General features: G+C 36.9%; 2 protein-coding genes and 1 long non-coding RNA gene across 3 annotated transcripts; all 3 read right to left on the bottom strand.

Moving 5' to 3' along the window:
* Window positions 1-10,462: 10,462 nt before the first annotated feature.
* Window positions 10,463-11,068, bottom strand: LOC112418351 (serine/arginine repetitive matrix protein 1-like). The gene has a single exon (XM_024774657.1). It carries the CDS (start codon window positions 11,066-11,068, stop codon window positions 10,463-10,465), a length of 606 nt encoding a protein of 201 aa, XP_024630425.1.
* Window positions 11,069-14,413: 3,345 nt separating this feature from the next.
* On the bottom strand, window positions 14,414-22,909 carry LOC25479927 (benzyl alcohol O-benzoyltransferase). The gene is made up of 2 exons (XM_024774654.1): window positions 22,389-22,909; window positions 14,414-15,567 (listed from the first exon to the last, which is right to left on the bottom strand). The coding sequence occupies exons 1-2, from the start codon at window positions 22,824-22,826 to the stop codon at window positions 14,620-14,622; spliced, it is 1,386 nt and encodes a 461-aa protein (XP_024630422.1). The 5' UTR covers window positions 22,827-22,909; the 3' UTR covers window positions 14,414-14,619.
* On the bottom strand, window positions 15,709-20,788 carry LOC112418349 (uncharacterized). Its single transcript, XR_003008585.2, has 2 exons — window positions 18,386-20,788; window positions 15,709-16,384 (listed from the first exon to the last, which is right to left on the bottom strand). It is a non-coding gene; the product is annotated as an uncharacterized lncRNA (long non-coding RNA).
* Window positions 22,910-23,336: the final 427 nt, after the last annotated feature.

Here is a 23,336-nt window from a genome sequence, read left to right as displayed (position 1 = left end):
AGCAAACGGGATGCCTGTTGTTGTACTCCAGTTTGTTAAGGTTAAGATATTTCGAGGTATGGTAGTCATTGTTTGTTTGTTACTTATGACCGCTAATCGTTTGTATTGGTTTTGGTGAATCTTTAGTAATTTTTTCTAGACAAGGTGTCCCTCCAGAACGTGTTGAATGCCACCAGGATTATTATCAACCCTGACATTGATGAGGCTGTTAAGTTTAAGGAGGGGTATGTGTCTCTTTGCTGCATGTATATGTTTATTTATTCCTCTCAGTTGTTTATTGTTGTATTTGATGAATTTGTGTTTGTATTTTGTGTAGGATTGTTGTGCATGGCATTGAACAAACAACCCCGATGCCGGTGATTGGTCCATGAATTTGACCGTCACGTGAAGAGGAGTTTCTGGTTGTTGGTCATAGGGTGAGCTTGGCTGAGTTGAATGATGTTGTTGACAATGGGAATTATGTTGTCGGTGCCATTGTCGCTGGTTTGGTTAAGGGGGATGATTAGTGGTATCCTGCGTGTAGGAGTCATAGGGGTGTTACACCCGACTCTGGTGCTTACTACTGCAAGGGTTGCTCGAAGCATGTGTTTCAGATGGTTCCTAGGTAATGCTAATGTTATCCTAATGATTGGTGTCTTTGTGTGTACAAAATGCTTATGTCTAAATGATACGTTAATATTCTTAGGTATAAGGTGAAGATTCGTGTCGATGATGGTGATGGGTGTGTTGTGTTTGTTGTGTTCGACGGTGATATGCATAATTTGCTGGGTAAACAGTGTAGTGATTTGGTGTCGGCTGCCAAGGTATTCTAATAAAAAACGCATGTGTTTGCGCAATGTCTTGCAATTTTGTTATGGATGTATGTGTTGGTGGTTGTTTATTATTTCCAAAATGCATAGGCCGAAAATGTCGGGTTTTATCCTGATGAGCATCTGAAGCTGAAGGGCATGTATCTACTATTCAAGGTCGAGAAATCATCGGTTGCGAGTGTCCTCTTTGATGGTTCATACAGGGTTAGGAGGATTTGTTCTGATGCTGCTGTTATAGAGTCGTTCACTGCACAAGCTACTGTATGTGTGGATGAGCAGGTTGGTTCTACTCTCAGTTATCTTGCCTTTTTAACGTGGTTGTTGCATCTTGCAGTTGGTCTTGATGGTTTGTTTCTAAAAATATTGTTTGTGTCTACATTCAAAGGTTGTACCGGGCCCATCTGATGTGAACGGGGTGATTGAGGCTGCTGATGACCTGGGGCACGAGGATGATGGTGTTGATTGCGTTGAAGAAACTCTGGCTGAGGAGTTCACTGCTGGTGTGCATGAGAGTCCGACCTCCCCTTGTGGCTTTGGTCGTATGGTTGATTATTCTCCCAATGCTAAGGTTCATATTCGGTGAATGATGTGTCTATATATATGCTACGTTAGGATTATATGTTTGTCTTATGACTGCTTGTGATTGCACCAGGTTGGTGTTGACGTTGCTTCGGTTGATTGCACAGTCAGTTTAGGCGATGATGACCAGACCTTTCTAACTGATCTTCTCTCTGTGTCTGATGTTTTGATGGACATGTTTCCAACCCATTCGATAAAGCGTAATCTGAGCGCTGCATTCAAACATGTTGTTGTTCTCGAGGCTTCTATGCCTTCCAAGAGTGCTATATCTGAAGCTGAATGAGGCCATGGTTGGAGCGAAACAGTGGGTGATGTAACACCCCGTTTTTCCAACATAAAAATTTCATTTAAATAATCAGAGTATTCATCACAAACGGGATGTCACACTTCATTTCTTAAAACATAAATGGAATAATTAACTAATTTTCCTTCAAAGTTCAATCAACGTAATATTCAAAACTTCGCAGCGGAATTAATTCATCAACTAAAACAGTCTTTGGCACGAAGGCCTCATCATAAATATCTCCTAGAAATCCAGTCTAAAAACATAGTCATAAACTTCATAAAGTAATACGTAAGGAATAGAAAAGCATGCAACAAAGTTCCCATCCCGTTACGTATCAGAGCACCTAAAGACACACGTGAGAGATAGTCCACTCACGACAGCAATCTAACACCAACTTAAACTCGATCACCTGAAAGTTACTCATACGAAGAGCAACATTTCCAAGCAGAAGGGGTGAGATTTCACAAACAATAATATTAAGCATATAATTCATCAATTACATTTAACAACTTAAACTTCATCAATTTATAATAATAATTCTTCGTATAGTACTTCATTAAATCATCAATCAACTTCTAATCATCATTAATGTCATATTCATCACATCATATACATGCATCATATAACAACATAATCATCACATCATAAACATCATCATATCATAAACATCTTCTCATAATAATATAAACAACACAACATAATCATGATCTCATAATCATATAAACAACAACATATTTATCATCTTATAATAATGTACACAGCAACAAATATTCAACAATAATGTTCTTACTTCTTTAACTTTAGTAACACTTACTAATTCAACCAACAACGACGACAACAACAAGATTCAACAACAACGACAACAACTCAATCAACAACAACGACAACAACTCACTCAACAACAACAACAACAACTACTCACTCAACAACGACGACAACAACTCACTCAACAACAACAACAACAACAACAACTCACTCAACAACGACGACAACAACTTAATCAACAACAACAACAACTCAATCAACAACAACAATAACTTAATCAACAACAACGACAACAACTCTCTTAACAACAACGACAACTACAATATGCATGTGACACCATTTTCAACGTGTTGAATGACTAAGCATTCCGGAGCATAAGCCCCCAACAATTTGAATGATAAACATTCCAGGGCATAAACCCTCAACAAATGAATGATAAACATTCCAGGGCATGAGCCCTCAACAGTTTGAATGACAAGGCATTCCAGGGCATAAGCCCCCAACAATTGAATGACAAAGCATTCCAGGGCATAAGCCCTCAACAGTTGAAAGACAAAGTATTCCAAGGCATCAGCCCTCAACACTTGAATGATAAACATTCCAGGGCATGAGCCCTCAACAGTTTGAATGACAAGGCATTCCTGGGCATAAACCCTCAACGGTTTTATGAGTATGCAATGGAATCAACTTTGTTTATATCAACATACAACTCAGCAACATCAACGACAACGTAGACAACGACAATGACAACACGACTGTGCATAAATAATTATGACTTACCCACAACTTGGTCAACTTAATGATATTAATAATCAACAACAGCAGGGACAACAACATAAGCAACTTACAACATAGCAATATTAATAATAACAACTTGAACGATATAAACAACGATATTTTCTATATCACACATTTCCCTCATAATATAAATATCTTAAACTAACTAACAATCATTAATCATTTGATTCAAGCTCTTTGTAAGTCTACAACTTATTAACAACTTTCATTCCTATCCCAAGATCAACTCACAACATGGGTTAAATACTCTTAAACACCTTAATTGAATTCATAGTATTTCTAGTTTTGAGGGTTGGAATTATCCCATAAGTTTTGGATTAACTTAAAAACGGTTATGCTGAATTTTCATAAAATTTCACTAAGACCTCCTTGGAGTATTTTCATCATATCTCAAAAACCAAATATCATTTTCAAGTCAAACCAAAGCCATTGGAAAGCTAACAAAATTATCTACACGAAACAGGGCAGTCTGCCACTGAACATTTCGCCAGGCGAACTAATGGCGAGCTCAAGGCGAGTGGCTACTGTGATGTTTCACCAGGCGAACTACTGGCGAGGAAATGGCGAAAAGCTACTGGAATGATCCGCCAGGCGAAATATCTCTCCGCCATGGCGAATCGCGACAGACAAGACTACGTGAATTCTGCAGTTTTTCACCAAAAGTCCCAATTTTCCCCAATTCAATCCCCAAAACTGATTACAGCATTGCTATATGATTATACCATTGATCTGTACGCAATCTCTCATCATTGTCATGGTTTCTACACTTTCAATTCAACAATCTATAATCAAAACCTAAACCCAAAATCCCAATTTAACCAAAACCCTTATGTTAAATCAAAATCAGAAGTTATATAATCTATAATCATTGAGAGTTAGTCTCACCCTTTGATTGAAGAACAAAACTCTACAGAAAATCTGATTCTCCTCACTTGGCTCTTCTCCTAGCTATCTCTTGGTTTTTCTTCCAAAAATTATTTGTACGTGAAACTGCTTCTAACCCTATTTTCTCCTTTTTCTCAGTAAATATAATCTTCCAATATTTAATTAACTCCCACTTAATTCACTTAATTCTCATTTAACCCCAAAACTCTAATTAAATCCTAATTCTCACTTATTCTATTAAACTCTCTAAATTCTCAAAACAACCCCCACAACTTAATCTTATTTTATTTCAAATCTTATTCTATTAAATAATAAAATAACACCACTTAATAAAATAACAACACACCACATAATCATATAAATAGACTCTAAACTCAATAGAATAAATAAATATTAAAATAGGGCATTGCATGTGACGGTTTAGGGAATGGAGCTTGCAATGGTCGGATATATGATAATTGTATCTGATTTGTGTTTGTTAAGATTAAGTGGCTTCCTATGTATTGGAAGGTTTGTTGTATGTTTGATAGGGTATCTTTCCTGTGTGTTGGTAGCCATAAGTTGTGTGTGGAATATGATGTTTCCATTAACTTTTCTATGACATTTGCAATATGTAATTTAGTTTAAAAAAGTATAGTAATGTATTCTGGTGTGGCGCTAACGGTGTTCACGTTGTTTGGCTATAATTTAATGATAATTTGTGTTTGTGTTTGGTGTTACTTTGTCTTAACCATTGTTTGTTGTAACTATGTATGTTTTACTCATGTGGATGGTGATATATTAATTATGATCGTACCTGATCAGAAGGTGACTGTCAGTGCTTTGAATGCAGTGGTTTATACGGTGGTGGAATATGTCAGAATGCTTCTTGGAACGAATGGGGGGTGTGTACCTGCAGACACTCCAATGCTCAAGTAAGTAGAGATCATAGAGTAAGGGTATCGAGGAAGATATAGATTCTACCTTGGGCACTGCGGTGAGTCCCCTATTTATAGAGGTGGAGGGCTGCAAAGCCGTTGTAATGACACACCTTGCTTTGGCGGTTACGAAATCGTGGGAAGTGTAACCGCTAGAGAGTTTATTGCGGGAACGTGGGAAGAGACGTTGTGGCTCGTTTGAACTAGTCTCGGTTGCTCCGTGCACCCCCCTCGCAGAGAAGGGGTGTGTCGCAAGTAATGTTGCAAAACGTGGAGTCTGGGCTTTGAATTGTATTGGGCCTAAGTAAATGGGCCAAAGATCCTTTTGGCCGGTTCAGAACAGTAGCCCCCTAAGTCATCGCTCTTGACGAAGAGTGATGACTTAAGTGCGGGCGTTTTGATCGTTCATGGTCGGTCACGGAAGGGGATGTGCTCTCTTGTCCGAGAGTGAGATGGGTCTTGCTCGCCAGGTATGAAGGTGTCACCCAATTAGGGAACTGTTCGCAGGGATGGTTGAGAGTGTTATGAGGACTTGGTGGGTGAGTGTGTGAACGCGCTCGCTATCCTCATAACTCCCTTTGCCCTCTGGCCAAGTAAGTTCGCCCACGAGATGAGTTATTTTTGGTCTTCGAGTGTTCAGCGAAGCAAGATCATATAGAAAGATTCCATCACCAGGAAGTTTGGTCGAATGTCATTTTGTAATTGATGAGATAAAACCGCAAGTGCACGGTGTAACACCCCGTTTTCCCAATATACAAATTTCATAAACAATTATCAGAGTAAAAACCATAAACGGGATATCACATAGAAACGTAATCCAAAAACAGTTAAATGATAATTTAACCTTCACAAATAACTTTAACATAGCAGCGGAAAATCATAATCATAATTCATAAAAGTTTTGGCACGCAGGCCCAACAAGTATCTCAAAAGAGTTTATCAAAGCATAAATTATCATGGCAGTTCACGTAAAAGAATGAAGCATGTTATAGCATTAAACCCCATCCCGTTACGTATCAGAGCGACCTAGACGACACAGTGAAGGCAAGGCCACTCACGACGGCAACTGCACACTAAGCACGATCACCTGCAAGTTACCCATACGAAGGGCAACATTTTCAAGCAGAAGGGGTGAGATTTCATAATAAAATAACATTAATCAATGTAATTGCGAATCATAAATTAACATCATAATCATTCCATTATTAACTTTGCATAAACGCTAAACAGTTATCACGTAATCATATAACCAATCATTATAATCAACATAACATAATCAATGAACACTTATCACGTAATCACATATCCATTCATCATCAACAAGGCATCTTAATCATGACAATGTGACAATGCTCCTAGACTCCTTATATGCATGTGGTACCAATCGTCATCATAAGTATTAATATACTTTAATCGTGCGGAGGACAAAGCTCCTATAAAACGTGCGGAGGACAAAGCTCCTAATTTTCGTGGTGAGGACTAAGCTCAATGATATGCTATGCATGGACACATATGAACAAAACATCGTAATCACTTATCAACATGCATCCAATAATTTGGAGCTAAACTTCACCATATAATTATGCACTTAGTTAAATAACGGAAGCAGCATAAACAGGTCACATAACAAGATGATATCATTATATCAAAGCACATAATTTGCATCATTATCACATCTTCTTATCTTGCATGAATATACAATACAATAGTTCATATTCAATTATTATTAATATAACTTAACAACTCTACAGTCTGCATTAAACGACATCACTAGGTCTCAATACCAATTAGGGGTTCACTCTTGATCAACTCGTGCGACACAGATCGCACAAACACTCAAGCAACTACATTCTGGTTGTACTCGCGAGGCGAGAGTACTTACTCGCCATGGCGAGTAGCACTAATCTCTCAAACTAATGTTGTTCTGGGTTCAATCCTGTTCTAAAATCATTCCTAATCATCTCTAGGTATGTTTAGGCACTTAAAGGCACTCAAGGTCCAACTAAAAAGTCGAAAATACAAAATATGACATGCACTCTGCCTAAGCTCGCGAGGCGAGGAAAGGTTGCTCGCCATGGCGAGTTGCACCAAACAACTCGCGAGGCGAAGGAAAGGGGCTCGCGTGGCGAGCGATGAAGTTCATCACTCGCGAGGCGAGGATCATAGCTCGCCGTGGCAAGCGATGAATGTCGCTACGGCCAGGCTTCCTAAAATCACGAAAATCCGACGTTTCACATGGTTCTAAGCTTGGTTTTGATTCCAGAATTCATCCTAAACATATTCTAAGGTTACAGGACAATTCTTACATCAATCTAAACAAGTTTTACCGTTTATTCTCAAATTTTAGGGTTTTGACCTAATTCCAAAACTTCTCTAAATCAATCCTAACTTTGTCAACTAATCATCAGAATTACAGAGGTTAATGCTACTGAGTTATTAGTCCCACCCTTACCTGGTTATGAAGAAAATCGCAGCCCTCTTGGTCTCTTGCTCCTCTCTAAGCTTTTTCTCCCTTTTCCAAAAGTTTTCACGTACAATCAGTTTTTCTAACAATTAGGTCTTCTCTATTTATATCTCTTTCTAATTACTTATCTTATCTCACTTTCTCCCCCCAAAACTATCTAAAATATCAAAACAGCCCTCAACTAAATATTTTATATTATTTTCAAATCTTTATTCTATTTAACAATAAAATAATTCCCATATCATAATCAAATCCTCCAAAACTCATAACTTAACACGTCATCGATCAAATCACCAAAACATACCAAAATCATACATATATTATAAAAATATAATATAATCACCTAAACCCGATTAAATAAACGATTAAACGAAAGTGGGCGTTACACACGGTCTTACCGAAGTAGTATGAAAAGAGTATCGTTCCGACAGGGAGTAGTTTAATTCAATTAACCTTTGATGATGATTAGAGGAGAAACAAGTTGTAAGTTGGGGTTTTCAAACGATTGAAAGATAATAATATAAAAAGGATCCTTGGGATCATTGGTTCATCTAAATAACAAGTCCTTCACAAACCAAACTATAAGCTTATAACTTTATGTTAGACCTAATTTCTCAAGACAGTTTCTCTTTTGTTCCTCTAGCAACCAAGCCTATTTCGCTGACTTGATTACTATTAGATTTTGGTTCCTCTAACAACCAAGCCTATTTTACTGACTTGATCATTATTAGTTCCCTTGAAGATCGAAACTATATGTCTCAAAGATTGTAAAGACTATTTTGCTGCCTTTGCAATCCTTGTCTAAATTCACTTGTTTGAATATCAAAGCTCCACTTTCGTTTTATGAATTGATATTTGAGATAATGGATAAACAATTATCAAACCCTCCACTTTCGTTTCCACAGTTCGATAATGGTTGATCCATGTTAGAGCGGTGAATTTATATAAGGAATTAGGGTTACATAAGATTAAGGCTTAGAGCTTGGCTTGATTAGGATTATGTCATTTAGACTTATCCAACAATCCCAAGACAAAGAGAAGTCTACTCACTCATGTTCATCGTAGACATGGGGAAGAAGAGAGAAAGCATAAAAGTAAATGACAAGAAAGTAAAAGAAAAGAAAAGAACTTTTATTAGAAAGACAATTGTCACTTATTGAATCCCAAGAAAAGATGAATATTTGTGATGGACGGCTACTCTATTTATAGCATACATTCGACTTAAAATCTAAGCAATTACATTATTAGAATGTTCCAAGTCCCTTTCTTTTGCTCCAAGACTCAATCCATCCAATATTCATTCCTGAAATAAAATGAAATGCAATTTGTAGTAAACTATCTTAAAAAGGAAATAATACTAATATAAAATAAAATAAAATCTAATTAAAACTAAACTAAATAACATATAAAAATAGATAATAATTAACTCATCAGTAATTAATGCCCACGTCTCGAGGGAAAAATTGAGGAGACATGACCATTGGTTTCTGCATGACACGTGCAAAGACTATTGTAATACTTGAGTACCTATAGTCTGCAAAGTGTTCTTGGTTTGTGTTTCCAAGGTGTCATCAATACCGTTGCTTTAATCTTGACGTTTAGAGAACCGCTACGAGTGATCAGAGTCGTTGGATGGAAGATTGGATTTGATCAGGGCCGTAGACAGGTCACTTGAGTGGACAGTCGTATGACACCGGATTGGGGCCTCGTGACCTTCGGGAAGTTTGTGAAACGAGTATAAATAGTTCAAACGTTTGTTTGGATCTTCACTGCATTTTCATTTCTCAGAACCTTAGAAGTTTTTCCAAGAGTCCCTTCAAAGGCGTAGCATTTCCAGACCTTCAACCTCTCTCTTTCAACTCTAGTCCATCCATCGTAACAGGTAATGTTCAGATGATTCCTTTCTTCTGTTTTGATTTCTTTAGTTCCTGTTTTAGAAACCGTAGAAATGCATGCATTTAGGGTAGAAGTTACTCCGACTCGGTGGTTTCCGCCGTTTGTTACGGTGGCTTCCACCGTGTGTGAGGAGTTCTTAGGATTTGTTGTATGTTTTAATTATGTGTTTAGAAGAACATTGGCGATAGGCTTTAGTTTAATGCATAAGCTTCACTTCTGACAGAGTGCGTTCGTAGTATGAGAATTACGCCTTTCCCATGTATGAAGTGATTTTCAAAGACATGGGCTTTCAGCTCCCTTTCTCTAATTTCCAACGAGAGGTGCTCCGGTGGACCAAGTTATCGCCCTCCCAAATCCATCCAAACTCCTATGCCTTCATGAGGCCTTTGAGTTGTTGTGTGACTATCTCGAACTGCCCGCGTCTAAGAACGTTTTCTTCTCCTTCTTCACCGTGCAAAAGGGTGTAGACTGGGTTTCTTTCCGTCAGACCCAGAAAATGTTTGAGATCTTTGTTGGGAAAGTGAGGAGCTTTAAAGAACGTTTCTTTTTGGTAGGGCCGAAAATTGAAGCGGCTTTGGCTACCCTTCTGAGGGAGGCAGACCCGTCATTTCTTCCATATCTGTTTGTCCCAAGATCACTTTGGTTATGAGCCGAAGCATTTTGGCCGAACCCCCTCTAGTCTCACGGAGGAGTAGATAAACGTACGCAAACAACTTTGGGTGTTTGTCCAATCTCTCCCAAGGAGGGTCAAAACTGACAAACAGGGGAACCCATTGACGAGTGCCGACGGGACACAAGTAACAGAGCCCCGCCTCATCAATACCCACGAGTTGTTGACATCACAGGATTTCAAGGATTTCCTCGTTCGTTTGCACCTTCGTTTTGCCTTTCACCTGCTTGTTCTGTCGTTTTGTTCCCTTTATCTGACGAAATTTTTCTTTCTATGTATTGCAGGAAAAATGAAAGACTTGGGGGCCCTTTCGATGTGCTCGTCCGGGTCGGTTGTCCCGTCGTATGAGTCCATCTGTGGAGGCTTCTCTAGCCCGCGGGGGATAGGAGCTTCTCAGATGCGTCGTGTGAATGGGCCGTAAGCGTTACGGTCATTCCGGGCATCACGAGTATCCTCAGAGCTAGAGGATAACCAAGAGCGCTTGTTACGCCTTGGTGGAGATCCCCTTGGAGGAGACCGGCGAGGAGGGGATCTTCTAAGGGGAGATCGCCTAGGAGGAGATCTTCTGGGTGACCTCCTTCTCGTCGATCTTCTGGTGTAACTCAGAGACATGACTCTTACTGAGTGTCGGAGGGATCTGAAACGTGATTGGCGAGGGCTCCTTCCTCTGCTGCTACGTACTGGGAAAGGAGTCTGTTTGGTTCGAACTAGTTGGCGCGTTTGCTCATGATCCATCAGGCGTCGATTCTGTTCGTCGATTAACGATGTTTGTCGTTGAACCTTGCGTAGCAGGTTGTTGACGAGGGCACTAGTTGGCGTGGTATCATCAGGTGTCTCTGTAGGTTGTGGAGGACCCTGCAGAGGTCTTTGCTGGAGAGGAACTATTTGTGCTGGTTCCTTTCTGAGTGTGCCCACGGGTGAAGCTGAGGATGTCATACCATCCCGTTGAGGGATGCGTATCTCATTTCGTATCTCGAAGCTAGCACCATTGCCAGCCATGGTAATTTTTTGGAAAGCTTTGGTTTTTAGGAATATAAAAACGGGAAGAGCTTATATATTTCCCACAGACAGTGCCACTGATCGTACCTTATCAAAAGGTGACTGCTGGTGGTTTAGACAGTAGTGGAATACGTCAGAATGCTTCTTAGGACGAATGGGTGGTGTGTACCTGCAGACACTCCGACGCTCAAGCAAATAGAGATCAGAGAGTGATGGTATAGAGGAAGAGATAGATTCTACCTTGGGGAATGCGGTGAGTCCCCTATTTATAGAGGTGGAGGGCTGTAGAGCCGTTGTAATGGCACACCTGGCTCTGGCAGTTATGAAATCGTCGGAAGTGTAACCGCCAGAGAGTTTATTGCGGGAACGTGCGGAGACACGTTGTGGCTCGTTTGAACCAGTCTCGGTTGCTCCGTGTGTAATGTAACGCCCTATTTCTATTAAAGCAATTAAACATGCGAATAATTCATATATTCAAGAAATAGTCGCTACTTTCACCAAATCAAAGAAAAACAAAATCAAATCAACGGTCAACATGCATGTATATAAAACCTCATCAGTCGCAGCGGATGCAAATCTCATACATGAAACATACATGTCATGTGAACTCAAAATACATAATCATAAAATCTCCAAGTCCGACACATAAACGAAATCTCAAAGTATATAAAAGAAATAATCCAACAAGATCTAGAGCTAACAACAAAACCCAAGATCAGAGCCAACTCTACTCTAAGACCCGATAGTGGAGAAAGCTCCCACTATCCACCAACATCAGGAACTCACCAAGCTACTAGTCATGCACAACGTCTACTCACCCATACATGCAAGTAGGCGGTTAAAACCACTCGGGGTGAGTATTACATCAACATAATCAATAATACAGATAAGCAGGAATAGTATAATACAATATTGTGTATGAATCAAATAGGTAATTTCCATACACACATCATCACCGTAATCCTGTCCGAATTTGAAATGAAAACTAGTATTGATTGGTACAAAATTGGTCTTAGGTGTAAACACGAAAGTTGTAGGTATGGATGTTAGTTTCTAATGCCGTTGGTTTGACTTCAAAAGGATTTATAGAACTTAAGTTATGGTCAAATTACTGCACGTAGGTCATAGTGAATAATTGAATATGATTGATGAATTAGTATATGTATGTATATGTTGTGAATACGATATTGTCCATGATTGATGAAGTGTTATATGTATATATGATGTTTTAAGATGTTGATTATTATTTGATGTTGTTATATCTTGAGGTGTTTAAGTGCTGCCTATGTTGCTGTTGTTGGTTATGTGAAATGTTCATATGCCTTATGTGGAGAATATATGATTTACTTTGATGATTAATGTGAGAATATTTATATATTGTGAAAGATGTTGATATGAAGTTGTAATGGTTATATTAGATGATTATTGTTGATGTTGACTTGCTGTAAATTATTTGATTGTGTTGCCTTGCTGATGTGATGTATTAATATCATTAAGATGCTAATGTTGGTTTAAGTTGTTTAAGTTGTAAGATGTTGATCCAAATTATTGGAGTCATAAGAGATGTCTAAGTTGTTAAGTTGTTAAGATGTTGAGTCCATTGCATACTCATTTACGTTGGGTGAGGGCTTGATGCTCTGTAATGTATATTTATACATAATATGTGAAGGGAGAGGGCTTGATGCTCTGTGAGCCTATTTACGCTCAATATGTTGGGGGCTTGATGCCCTGGTTGGTACCACATGCATGATTAAGAAGTTGAAGTTGCGTTGTCGTTGTCGTTAAGTTGTCATTTGTCAATGAGTTGTTAATAAAGAACTAAGTGAAGTATTAATATTTATTAATCGTTGTTGTTTAAGTTATTATGAGATGATAAATATGTGTTGTTATATTATGATGAGATGATGAATATGTTGTTGTTAAGTTATTATGAGATGATGAATATGTGTTGTTATATTATGATGAGATGACGAATATGTTGTTGTTATATTATTATAAGATGATGAATATGTGTTGCTATATTATGATAAGATGATGAATATGTTGTTGTTATATTATTATAAGATGATGAATATGTGTTGTTGTATTATTATAAGATGAATATGTGTTGTTTATATCATTATAAGATGATGACTATGTTATGTTGTATATGATTATTATTATTAAGTGATGATTATGTTCTGTTGTATATGATTATTATTATTAAGTGATGATTATGTTGTGTGGTCTAAGTTATTATGAGATGATGATTACGTTATGTGTTAAAGATGATATTTATGATGTGATGATCTATGTTGGTTATGATTTGGTTATTATGTGCTATATGATGAAGTTTATAATGTGATGAATATGAAGTTAAAGATAATTGGTTGAGTTATTAAGAATCATTACATAAAGGATTATTATTACTAATAGATGAAGTTATTTATGTTGTTAAATATAATTAATGAATTATATGCTTGATATTATTGTTTTGTGAAATCTCACCCCTTCTGCTTGGAAATGTTGCTCTTCGTATGAGTAACTTGCAGGTGATCGAGTTTAAGTTGCTGCTAGATTGTTGTCGTGAGTGGATTATCTCTCATGTGTGTCTTTAGGTGCTCTGATACGTAACGGGATGGGAACTTTGTTGCATTCTTTTCTATTCCTTACGTATTGCTTATGAATTTACATGATTAAGTTGTTAATTGGATTTTTATGAGATACTTTGATGAGGCCTTCGTGCCAAAATTATTTTTAGATGTTCGAATAAAATCCGCTACGAAGTATTAAATATTATGTTATTGAATTTTGAAGGATAATTAGTTAATTATTCCGTTTCTGAATTTAAGAAAAAAAGTGTGACATTCCGTTTATGTGAATTACTCTGATTAATTAAATGAAGTTTTTACGTTGGGAAAACGGGGTGTTACATTTTGCCTCAACAAGTGCAAGAACTAGCAGGACACTTCGGCATGAACCACTTCCAAGCTAAGAGTTTGACTTTATCCACCATTAAGAGCGCCACCAGAAAAGATTCGGTCATTCTTGGATGTCTAAATGGTCTAAATAACAACATGTCAAACCAAAATCAGACCTAGCCTAACTTTCTTACCCCCTCCAGTAAATAAAATAGTTTAAATGAAGGGTAAAATAGATAATGTAAAGGTCAGCTCAAACTCATGTATTTTAAGCTTATTTTCTTTCTGGGTCTTGCTAACCGGTGCTCTAAGGGCAATGCATAAGGAATCCTTTAATATAAACTTTGTCTTCGAAATATAAATTTTTACTTTTGTCTTATCAATAATTACACTACTTTTTAATGCAAACTTACTAATTTTAATACTTCAACGAATACTCCAAAGGCACTCATTAACATTCTCATTTCTTTATATATAATATAGCCATAAATATAGATATACAGATAGATAGATATACAATGAAGACCTAACCCACCAAAAGTATGGATCAAGTTAGTCATTAATGTTACCAAATGTCTTGCTTGCAATTTAAAAAGATAAATTATACATTTAACTCGTCAAGAAAATATTTAAATTAGATCGTAATAAGGACTACAACGAAGAATTAATGATTCCAGATTTTCTATCACCCATAGTAGGCGAGTTAATGTTGTTCTTAAGAACTTTATCCAACTCTTTAACCAACCTCTCGATGACTTGAGTTGGAAAAAAAACTGGTATAACAAAACCTTCCTCTCCTTTAGCATTTTTAAAAGGTATATAAATGGTAGAAATACCAGGATTAGTACCATCTCCTGCTCTAGCTAATCCTCCATAAACAGCTTTCCCCCAACCAAAATCAACATCTCTAAATCCAGCACGTGTAACATCAGACACTAAACAAGCATTCGCTGTAGTAAAATGAGGTCTACCCTTGATTACCAATAAATCTGCCATGGAATGCATGTACTCTTCGGTGACATTAGCTTTTGCTTTCTTAACTAAATCCAGTGCATACGTCAATGGGTTTTCAATTAGTTTTCCTACAGTTGTAATTGCAGCGGGAAGCGCTATAGCGTTACCATAGTAACCATTTGGTACAAGTAGGTTAACAAATTTGCTACGTGCATCGACGATGCAGATTATGCGAACTTCTTCGTTAGTATCTAGTTGTAACGCTAGTGTACGACAACGCCAAAAATATGATGTGATGATTTCAAAATTGGAGTATTTTTGTTGTTGTTGAGGTGGAAGTAGAGAACGAATTGCGGCTACCTCGGTTGCACCAAAGAAGAAAGCATGGTGGACCATGTCATCTAAGGAAAATGTGTTTGCTTTGTTGTCAGGTTCTGGTTCGTATTCACGATGAGTACACGTCACTCTTGGTGCATCCCTTGCGCTTAGAATTTCTCTGCACCACACTGGTGAGATTGAAGGTTTTCTCATACCCTGAGATATTTCTGCTAAAGCACTCATGAATTGAACTATACCTGATCCATCAGTCATTGTATGGTTGAAACGAAGAGCAAAAATGAAACCTCTACATTTGAGGCGTGTTACCTGCACATGGTTACAATTCCAGCATGTGAATGAAATAATTAATGAGCGAATGAAGGATGAATCATTGTAATATTGTAGTTACAATTCAAAACTTTTTGTTTTGATTCATTAAATTAAATCACACTATAATTTTTTCATGAATTAAATCACACTATAATGCATATTTATTATGTTAATCGCTACAATATTTACAAAAATTAGATAAACGCTGCATACAATTCAATTCAATTTCTAATAAATTGCAACATTTCGACCTTTCCCTGTTAATTATAGTTATATTAACTAGACTAATTATGACCAAATACTAGAAATCACATTCTCCCGAAATATTTTGAGCCCGCTCGGTTTTCCTTCTTCAATCATGCTTGGTTGTTGATAGTTGTTCCCCTGTTTTCTCCAGTTCTTGGTTTGGGTTTACACCTTTTGGTGATTAGTTTTCTCCCTCTTTCTCTTATTCCTTGTTTTCTCCTTCTTGGTTTGTACTAACACCTTACGGTGATTAGTTTCTCTCTTCTTCACTTCCTCCTTCAAGGTTGTTCCTTTTTCTCGTCTTTCTTCCATAGCCTTTCCCTACCTTCTTTTCTCCACCTTCATCCCTCCCCTCTTTGAGCATCGTCCTTTATTGTTCTTTCTTTCCCCAATTCTTTCTTTCCCATAACATGGCTCAACCAGAAGAAAACGGTGTTAACTCTAACACCATGATTCCTGAAATTCATTCTAACACCCATTCAACCATTCATCGCCCCAACAAAATACAAAAATTGCAAATTCCTACCCAGTTTCAAGATTGGATCCACCTCCGCTACCCATCAACAATCTGGTGAAGGCACCAGCAATTACCAGCAAAATCTTGATGTGAGTTAACTTAAAATCAGGAATCTAGATCAAAAAATTATAACAAAAACACTGGTGAATAGGATCAAAAAAATTCTTCCCAACATTGTTAAAGATTATCAGAGTGCTTTTCTTCCTAGGAGGTTAATCTCTGATAACTCTCTAATTGTTTTTGAAACTTTTCACTATCATAAAAAACCCAGGAAAAAAGGCAATGGATTTGTGGGAATTAAACTTGATATTGCAAAGGCTTATTACAGCCTTGAATGGAATTTTATTAAAACAACTTTAAAGACTTAATATTATTATGCTAAGTGTTTGCACTGTCACCTTCTCTATTTTAGTGAATGGACAACCTACTGATACTTTCAAACCTAAGAGGGGCATCAGACAAGGGGATCCTTTATCCCCTTATCTCTTCATCCTTTGTGCTGAAGTCCTCTCTAGTTTGATCCAAAAGAGTCAGCAGGAAGGTCTCATTGATGGCATTAGCATTGCTACTAATGCTTCTGCTATATCCCATCTTCTATATGCTGGTGAAAGCATCCTTTTTTGTAGGGCTAATCCAGAGGAAGCCACAACAATCATGAACATCCTAAAGATATAACAAGAAGCCTCTGGACAGAAGATAAATATGGACAAATCAGAGATGGTTTTTAGCCCTAATATATCCCAAGACATCAGAAATCAGTTTCAAGCCAACCTTCCTATCAAGATCAGTAATAACATCAACAAGTACCTAGGGATGCCCGCTCATTTTGGTAGATTTAAAGCTAGTGACTTTAACTTCATCATGGATAGAATCTTGAAAAAATAAAAGGGGTGGAAAGAGAAAAACCTGTCCTTTGAAGGAAGAGGAATTCTTATTAGAGCAGCTTCTCAGGCTATACCTACTTATATAGTGAGTTGCTTCCAATTACATAAGGGTCTCTGTGAATGAATTGAACAAGCAGTGTGTTCATTTTGGTGGGGCAGTAGTGACACCAAAAGGAAATGCATTGGGCTAACAAAGCCACTTTATTCAGATCCAAGCATGAAGGAGGAATGGGATTTAAAATTCTCAGAGATTTTAATCTTGCCATGTTAGCTAAACAGGCTTGGAGATTCTTAATTTATCCCAACTCCTTGGTATCTAAGTGCTACAAAGCTAAGTACTACCCTAATTCAGAGGTACTTCAGGCAAACATTGGAAACAATCCTAGCTATGGCTGGAGGAGCATTTATAGTTCAATATGGATTATTACTAAAGGTAGCTGTTGGAGAATAGGCAATGGTGCTAAGGTCAAAATTTGGCGAGAGAATTGGATCCCCTCCCATAATAACTATAAGGTTCTATCCCCAGACTTGGGTCTCCCCAACCTTAAGTATGTTAAAGACCTTATTAATAGTGATGATTCAAGCCGGAACATGGAGAAACTTAATCAACACTTCCTTCCTATTGATACTATTCAAATTGAACAGATTCCCCTCATCAACACGAACAACACTGATGAACCCATGTGGATGTTTGAGAGTAATGGTATTTATACTGTTAGCAGTGGCTACCAAGCCATCCAATCCTGGAAACACAATTCCACCACCTCCCCTTCTACCAGTAGCAAGGACACTACACTATGGAAAAAACTATGGGCTACCCATACCATTCCAAGACACAAAATGATCTTCTGGCGGATCTTGAACAACTTTCTCCCTCTCAGAAGTGAGCTTAGTAAAAGGGGAATACAATGCTAACCTCTATGCCCTAGATGCAATGCTAACGTGGAAACCATCAATCATACCTTTATGACTTGTCCCTACATTACTAGAACTTGGTTCGGGACTCAACTCAATCTCAGAATCAACAATCAGCCTATTACTAATTTTGTAGATTGGTTAACTCACTCTATACTCCATCAGAAAGAAGAAACCATCATACAAATTGCTGCATTAATATATAACATCTGGTTTGCTCGCAACCAATCAATTTATGAAGAAAAATTCATACCTGAAATTGACATTATCCAACGTTCTGAAAGAAGCATTTATGAGTTCGTGAAAGCCAACACGCGTTTTGACTTTGACAATCAGCATCGCCATCTCTCTGCGTGTCCCCCTAAGCTACCCAATCGCTCTAAATGGAAAAAGCCAGAAGAAGGTCTCCTAAAAGCAAATTGCGATTCAAATCTTCAAGTCAAAGGATGGTGGGGACTTAGTTCCATTATTCGAAATAACAACGGTTTGGTAATGGCCTCGGCTGCTTGGAAAGTTAAAGGGTCAGAAGAGGTGATCTTAGCTGAAGCCTTCAGTCTCTTTATTCACGGTTCGTTTAGCCATAGATTGTGGTTTCAGACAATGAGAAGGTTTTTAGGATTCTGAAGGAAGATAAGGATGAGGAGAGATCTTATCTCGGGAGTATTATAAAAGAAATCCAAAGGCTGCAATATAGTTTTGACAGATGTCGGTTCAATTTTATCCCTAGAGATTGTAATGTAGCGGCCCATAGAATGGCCCAAGTTGCCCACTCTAATCCTAATAGCATATGGATAGAGGAGTTGCCAACCCAAATTTTAGATGTGTACTTTCATGATTTTTTGAATTAATACATCTCATCTTTCATTAAAAAAAAAAAAAAAAACTAGATTAATTATACTAAGTGTACTTTATATTTGATGATTAAGGAAATTTTTAACATATCTTATAGGATATAAAAATCTTTGTCATTTTGAAGATAAATTGATATGGAAGGCTGAAAAGTATGATATTATTTTGTACGAAGTGCGTATCAGGTTTGTGTGAATGAAATTGTAGATAATTCCCACTTACATATTCCGAGTAGGTGGAATTTAATTTGGAAGCTGAAGGTTTCACCCAAGATAAAAAATAAAAAAAAGTGTGGCACGTGTGTCGGGGCTGTTTTCCCACGCGTGCACGCCTTAGTAGTCGAGGAGTTCATTGTCTGATTGATTGTGTTCTTTGTGGTAGTAATTATGAAGATAGTATTCATGTGTTGTTGGAATGTCCAGGGGCGATTCAAGCTTGACGTGATGTATAGTTATGGGATACGGTTGATAGAACTCTCCGCCAAAATTATAATATGGATGCTCTGATTTTTTTCTCTTATCCATCAATTACCATCAGTCCAAAGTGTATTGGTTGTTACGATTATGTCGAGTTTATGGAAGCGTAGGAATTTAAAATTGTGGCAACAACAAAATGAGACGAGTAGGCAGGTTGTTGAGCGTGCAACCCATCTCCTTGAGAAACGGCGAGCTGCACAACATATTCGGTCTCAAAGAATAACATGTATCTCTACGTCACAAGATGGCACCAATAGCAGATAAGTGGTGGGGTGGACAAAACCAACACGAGGTAGGTACAAATGTAACATTGATGTCTAATTCTCCTTTTCTTCAAATATGGTAGGTATCGGAATATGTCTTCAAAATGATTCAGGTGCGTTTGTTCTCGCGAAGACGGCCTATTTTTCTTCTCTTTGTGATGGTGATGTGGGAGAGGATGTTGGCCTTCACACGGTTGTTGGCCTTCTCCTCTTTCGGGACCCTATTAATTTGCAAGGGTGAATTGCGGGGAAAGCTTTGTCTACAGAGCCGTAACGAGTTATGTTCTAATTTCTTAAATCCAATATAAGGCAAGTTATAAATGAATGATTTATTAATTTAATTTCCAACAAAGACGAAGGGGGAAACCACGAGTCTCTCAACAACGAGTCTCTCAGTCTTTCATATATAAGGACATGAGCAGTTGAAGAAAAACCACAAGACTTCCGTCATTTTACAAGTGCCCTTACTTTGTCAAATTAAATAGCGCACAAACACTTTGAGAAATACTTACAAACCTTTATATATTAGACTTTCTTAAGTATCAGAAGTCATCTGAAACTAAATTTCTTACAACTCTGATTGCATATTAAGTGTAAAACAACAATCTTTTTATTTGATTAAACTCTGATTGTAGAAGTCTCTTTCTTGTGTGATTGAGGAAAGGAAGTCTTTTTTTTTTTTTTTTTTTTGAGCATGAGGAAAGGAAGTCTCTTACATGTGCGTTTGAGCAAATTGTAATCTTGTTTGATTAAAGTGAAAATCTTTTGAAAGTGCAAGGGGACTAGACAATTCTCGGTTTATGAGAGGAACGAGTATAATTCTCTCTCTCTCTCTCTCTCTCTCTCTCTCTCTCGATGTTGTATAATTGTTTTTTTCTTTCGATGCTCCAACTGCATTAAAATCGTTACCGTGGGTAATACAAATTGGCAAAATTACATCTTTAGTCTTTTAACTTAGAATAATGCTAGACACAACGAACACATATTCGTGAACCTGGTAGCAAATGTGTTGGTAGCATAACATACCTTAGATTTTACATTTATTTGATAAACCGTTTAATAAAAAAAATTAAAAACATGTCCGCCCGTGTTTTGTCTTTTTTCGTCCATTTACCTATGAATTTTCAAACTTTAAATATAATGTTTATAAGCAAACATAGATGAAAAACTATATATCTAACAGATTGAAGGTTTAATTGCTCTTTTTGTCCCTTAAGTTTTTACTTCGTATCACTTTGGTCCCTTAAGTAAAAAAAAATTTGTTTGAGTATTTTAAGTTTATCCTGTTACACATTTTATTCTTTTCCGCTAGTTTTAATTCAAAAACTTTAGGGTTTGTACAAAACCATTCTCATAGTTCAATCTGTAGGTCTCGTTCATCAAATTACAAAACCATTTCTGGTGTAACAGAATAGTTCACCTTCATCAAATTTCCAATTTTTTTTTTTTTTATGAATTCAATCCAAAAAAATCATCTTAATCATCATCATTTCTTTTCTTTTTTGGGATGAAAACAAAAACAACTTTTTCTTTGTTACAGGAAGAAATCACCAAAATCACCAATGGCATCTTCAACCTTTCCAACAATGATCAAATGCACCACAAATTGGTAAATAAAAGCACACCGTTTGAATTTCAATTTAAAGTTTCCTCTTGATTCTTAGCCTCTCTCCTTGCTTCATCCAAATCATGTACTTTTAGAAATCATCAGAGCTCAATCCATTCGAACCCTCTTGTTTTGATTTGTGTTTTTTCTTTTGTTTAAAGATTATTGCTGATTTGCAGTGTTAGTAAATCTGAAGAAGAAAATAATTAGAAAATGAGCTTGAAGATTTTGCTTGATTTGACTTATTGTTTGAAATGAAAGTGAAGTTTTTTTAGTGGAGAAATTGTTAGGTTTTCCATGAAAAGATGATGTTGATGCCGAAATTGTTGTTGTTTTTGCAATAATTATAGGTTTTCTTTTATGGGTTATTTCATGAGAACGAAAAGGATTTATGGGTTTGTTGTTGCTAATTGATTTTGTTGTTGTTGTATGAGAAGATTTATGGGTTACTTCATGATGATGATGTCAAAATTGTTTTTGCTACCGTAGATGTTCTTTCTATTTTTCAGAAATGGATGAAAGAGAAGATTGAGATGGGGAAGATGATGGATGAAGGAGATGAAGGATTGATTTTGCTGTTGACGTTCTTTCTATTTTCTGGGTTTTGGATAAAGATTGATTAAGGTGATGATGATGATGATGAAGGTTCATGAAGGTGATGATGAAGAAAATGATGAAGATTGAGAAATTGTTTTTCCAAAAATGGATGAAGAAGATGAAGGCTTTAAGTCGAGAAGATGAAGAATTTAAGTGGAGAATAGGAAGAAAATAAATTAAGTTTTCATGCAATGCCATAATGACACGTGTACAACAGTTAACATTTTTTTTTATTAAACCTAACGTTTTTTAATTAAACTTAACGGAAGGGACCAAAAGCTGTAACAAAAATTAAATTAAAGTACTCAAACATACGTTTTTTACTTAAGGGACCAAATCGATACTAAAAATAAACTTAAGGGACCAAAATAACAATTAAGCAAAGATAAAAAGAACATAAGAAAATAAAATCATGAATAACGTGTGCGCGCGCATACATACATGTGTGAGAGAGAGAGAGAGTACCTGAATAAGCAGCAATGGAGTGTTAAGAACATCTGAAGAACCAGGAACATCATAGATAAGCTCACCCAAGCATGGAAATGGAGGATGAAGTGCATCACCAAATTGTTTAAGAGTAACATCAGCATCAGCTTCAATAAACAAAACACCTTCTCCAGTACAATCAACCATAAGTTTCCTGCCGGGACCTTCCCTCAACCTACCTGCCAATGGATAATAAAACACAAGCGTTTTCGCAAGGGCTTTTCTAATAACAACAACAGGGTCTTTGCCTTCCATAATTGGATTATAGTTGTAAAATTGTATCAAAGGAACATGAAAGCGTAAAGATTGTTGGTCATCTATGTCTGAGAGTCGTTTTATTTCATGAGGAGTGGGTTTTGATGGACTTATCAATTCAGGTTCACTCCTCTTGACTTTGAATAACAGAGATTGGGCCATGATTTCTCAACTATAATGTGGACAACTATAATTAAAGAAAGGGTACTTAATTTGATAATGGTTTTCGATGAAAGTATATGCAAGTACTCAATGTATAGATGCTCTATATATAATGCACCATATAGCTCCATCGTTGTTTTTTTATTTTTTAATAACCGCAAGGTTGGTTATACGGTGCATTATATATAAATTGTATAAGTACTTATTTTTTTACAAAAATAAAATGATACTCATTCATTCAAATTGATATAATACATTAGAATTAACATCGCTAAAAACATAAAGGGTGAATCTTTGAACAAACTCACATCACTTAAGTTAATAGTATGCAACAACAAAATGCCTACAAACAATATGATAAAATTTAAACTACCAGAATACCCATGCTTCTGGATCTACAACGTTGACGTCCAAATCATTGATTGAATCTGTGATTTACTAAAATTGATCTTTCAATATGAACCAAACGAACACCACAACAAGACGTGAAATCAAACAACATCGCACAAG

This window comes from Medicago truncatula, chromosome 6 (genome assembly GCF_003473485.1).
Source record: "Medicago truncatula cultivar Jemalong A17 chromosome 6, MtrunA17r5.0-ANR, whole genome shotgun sequence".
NCBI lineage: Eukaryota > Viridiplantae > Streptophyta > Magnoliopsida > Fabales > Fabaceae > Medicago > Medicago truncatula.
Note: the sequence above shows the minus strand (reverse complement) of the source record. Positions and strands in the feature narration are given on the sequence as shown.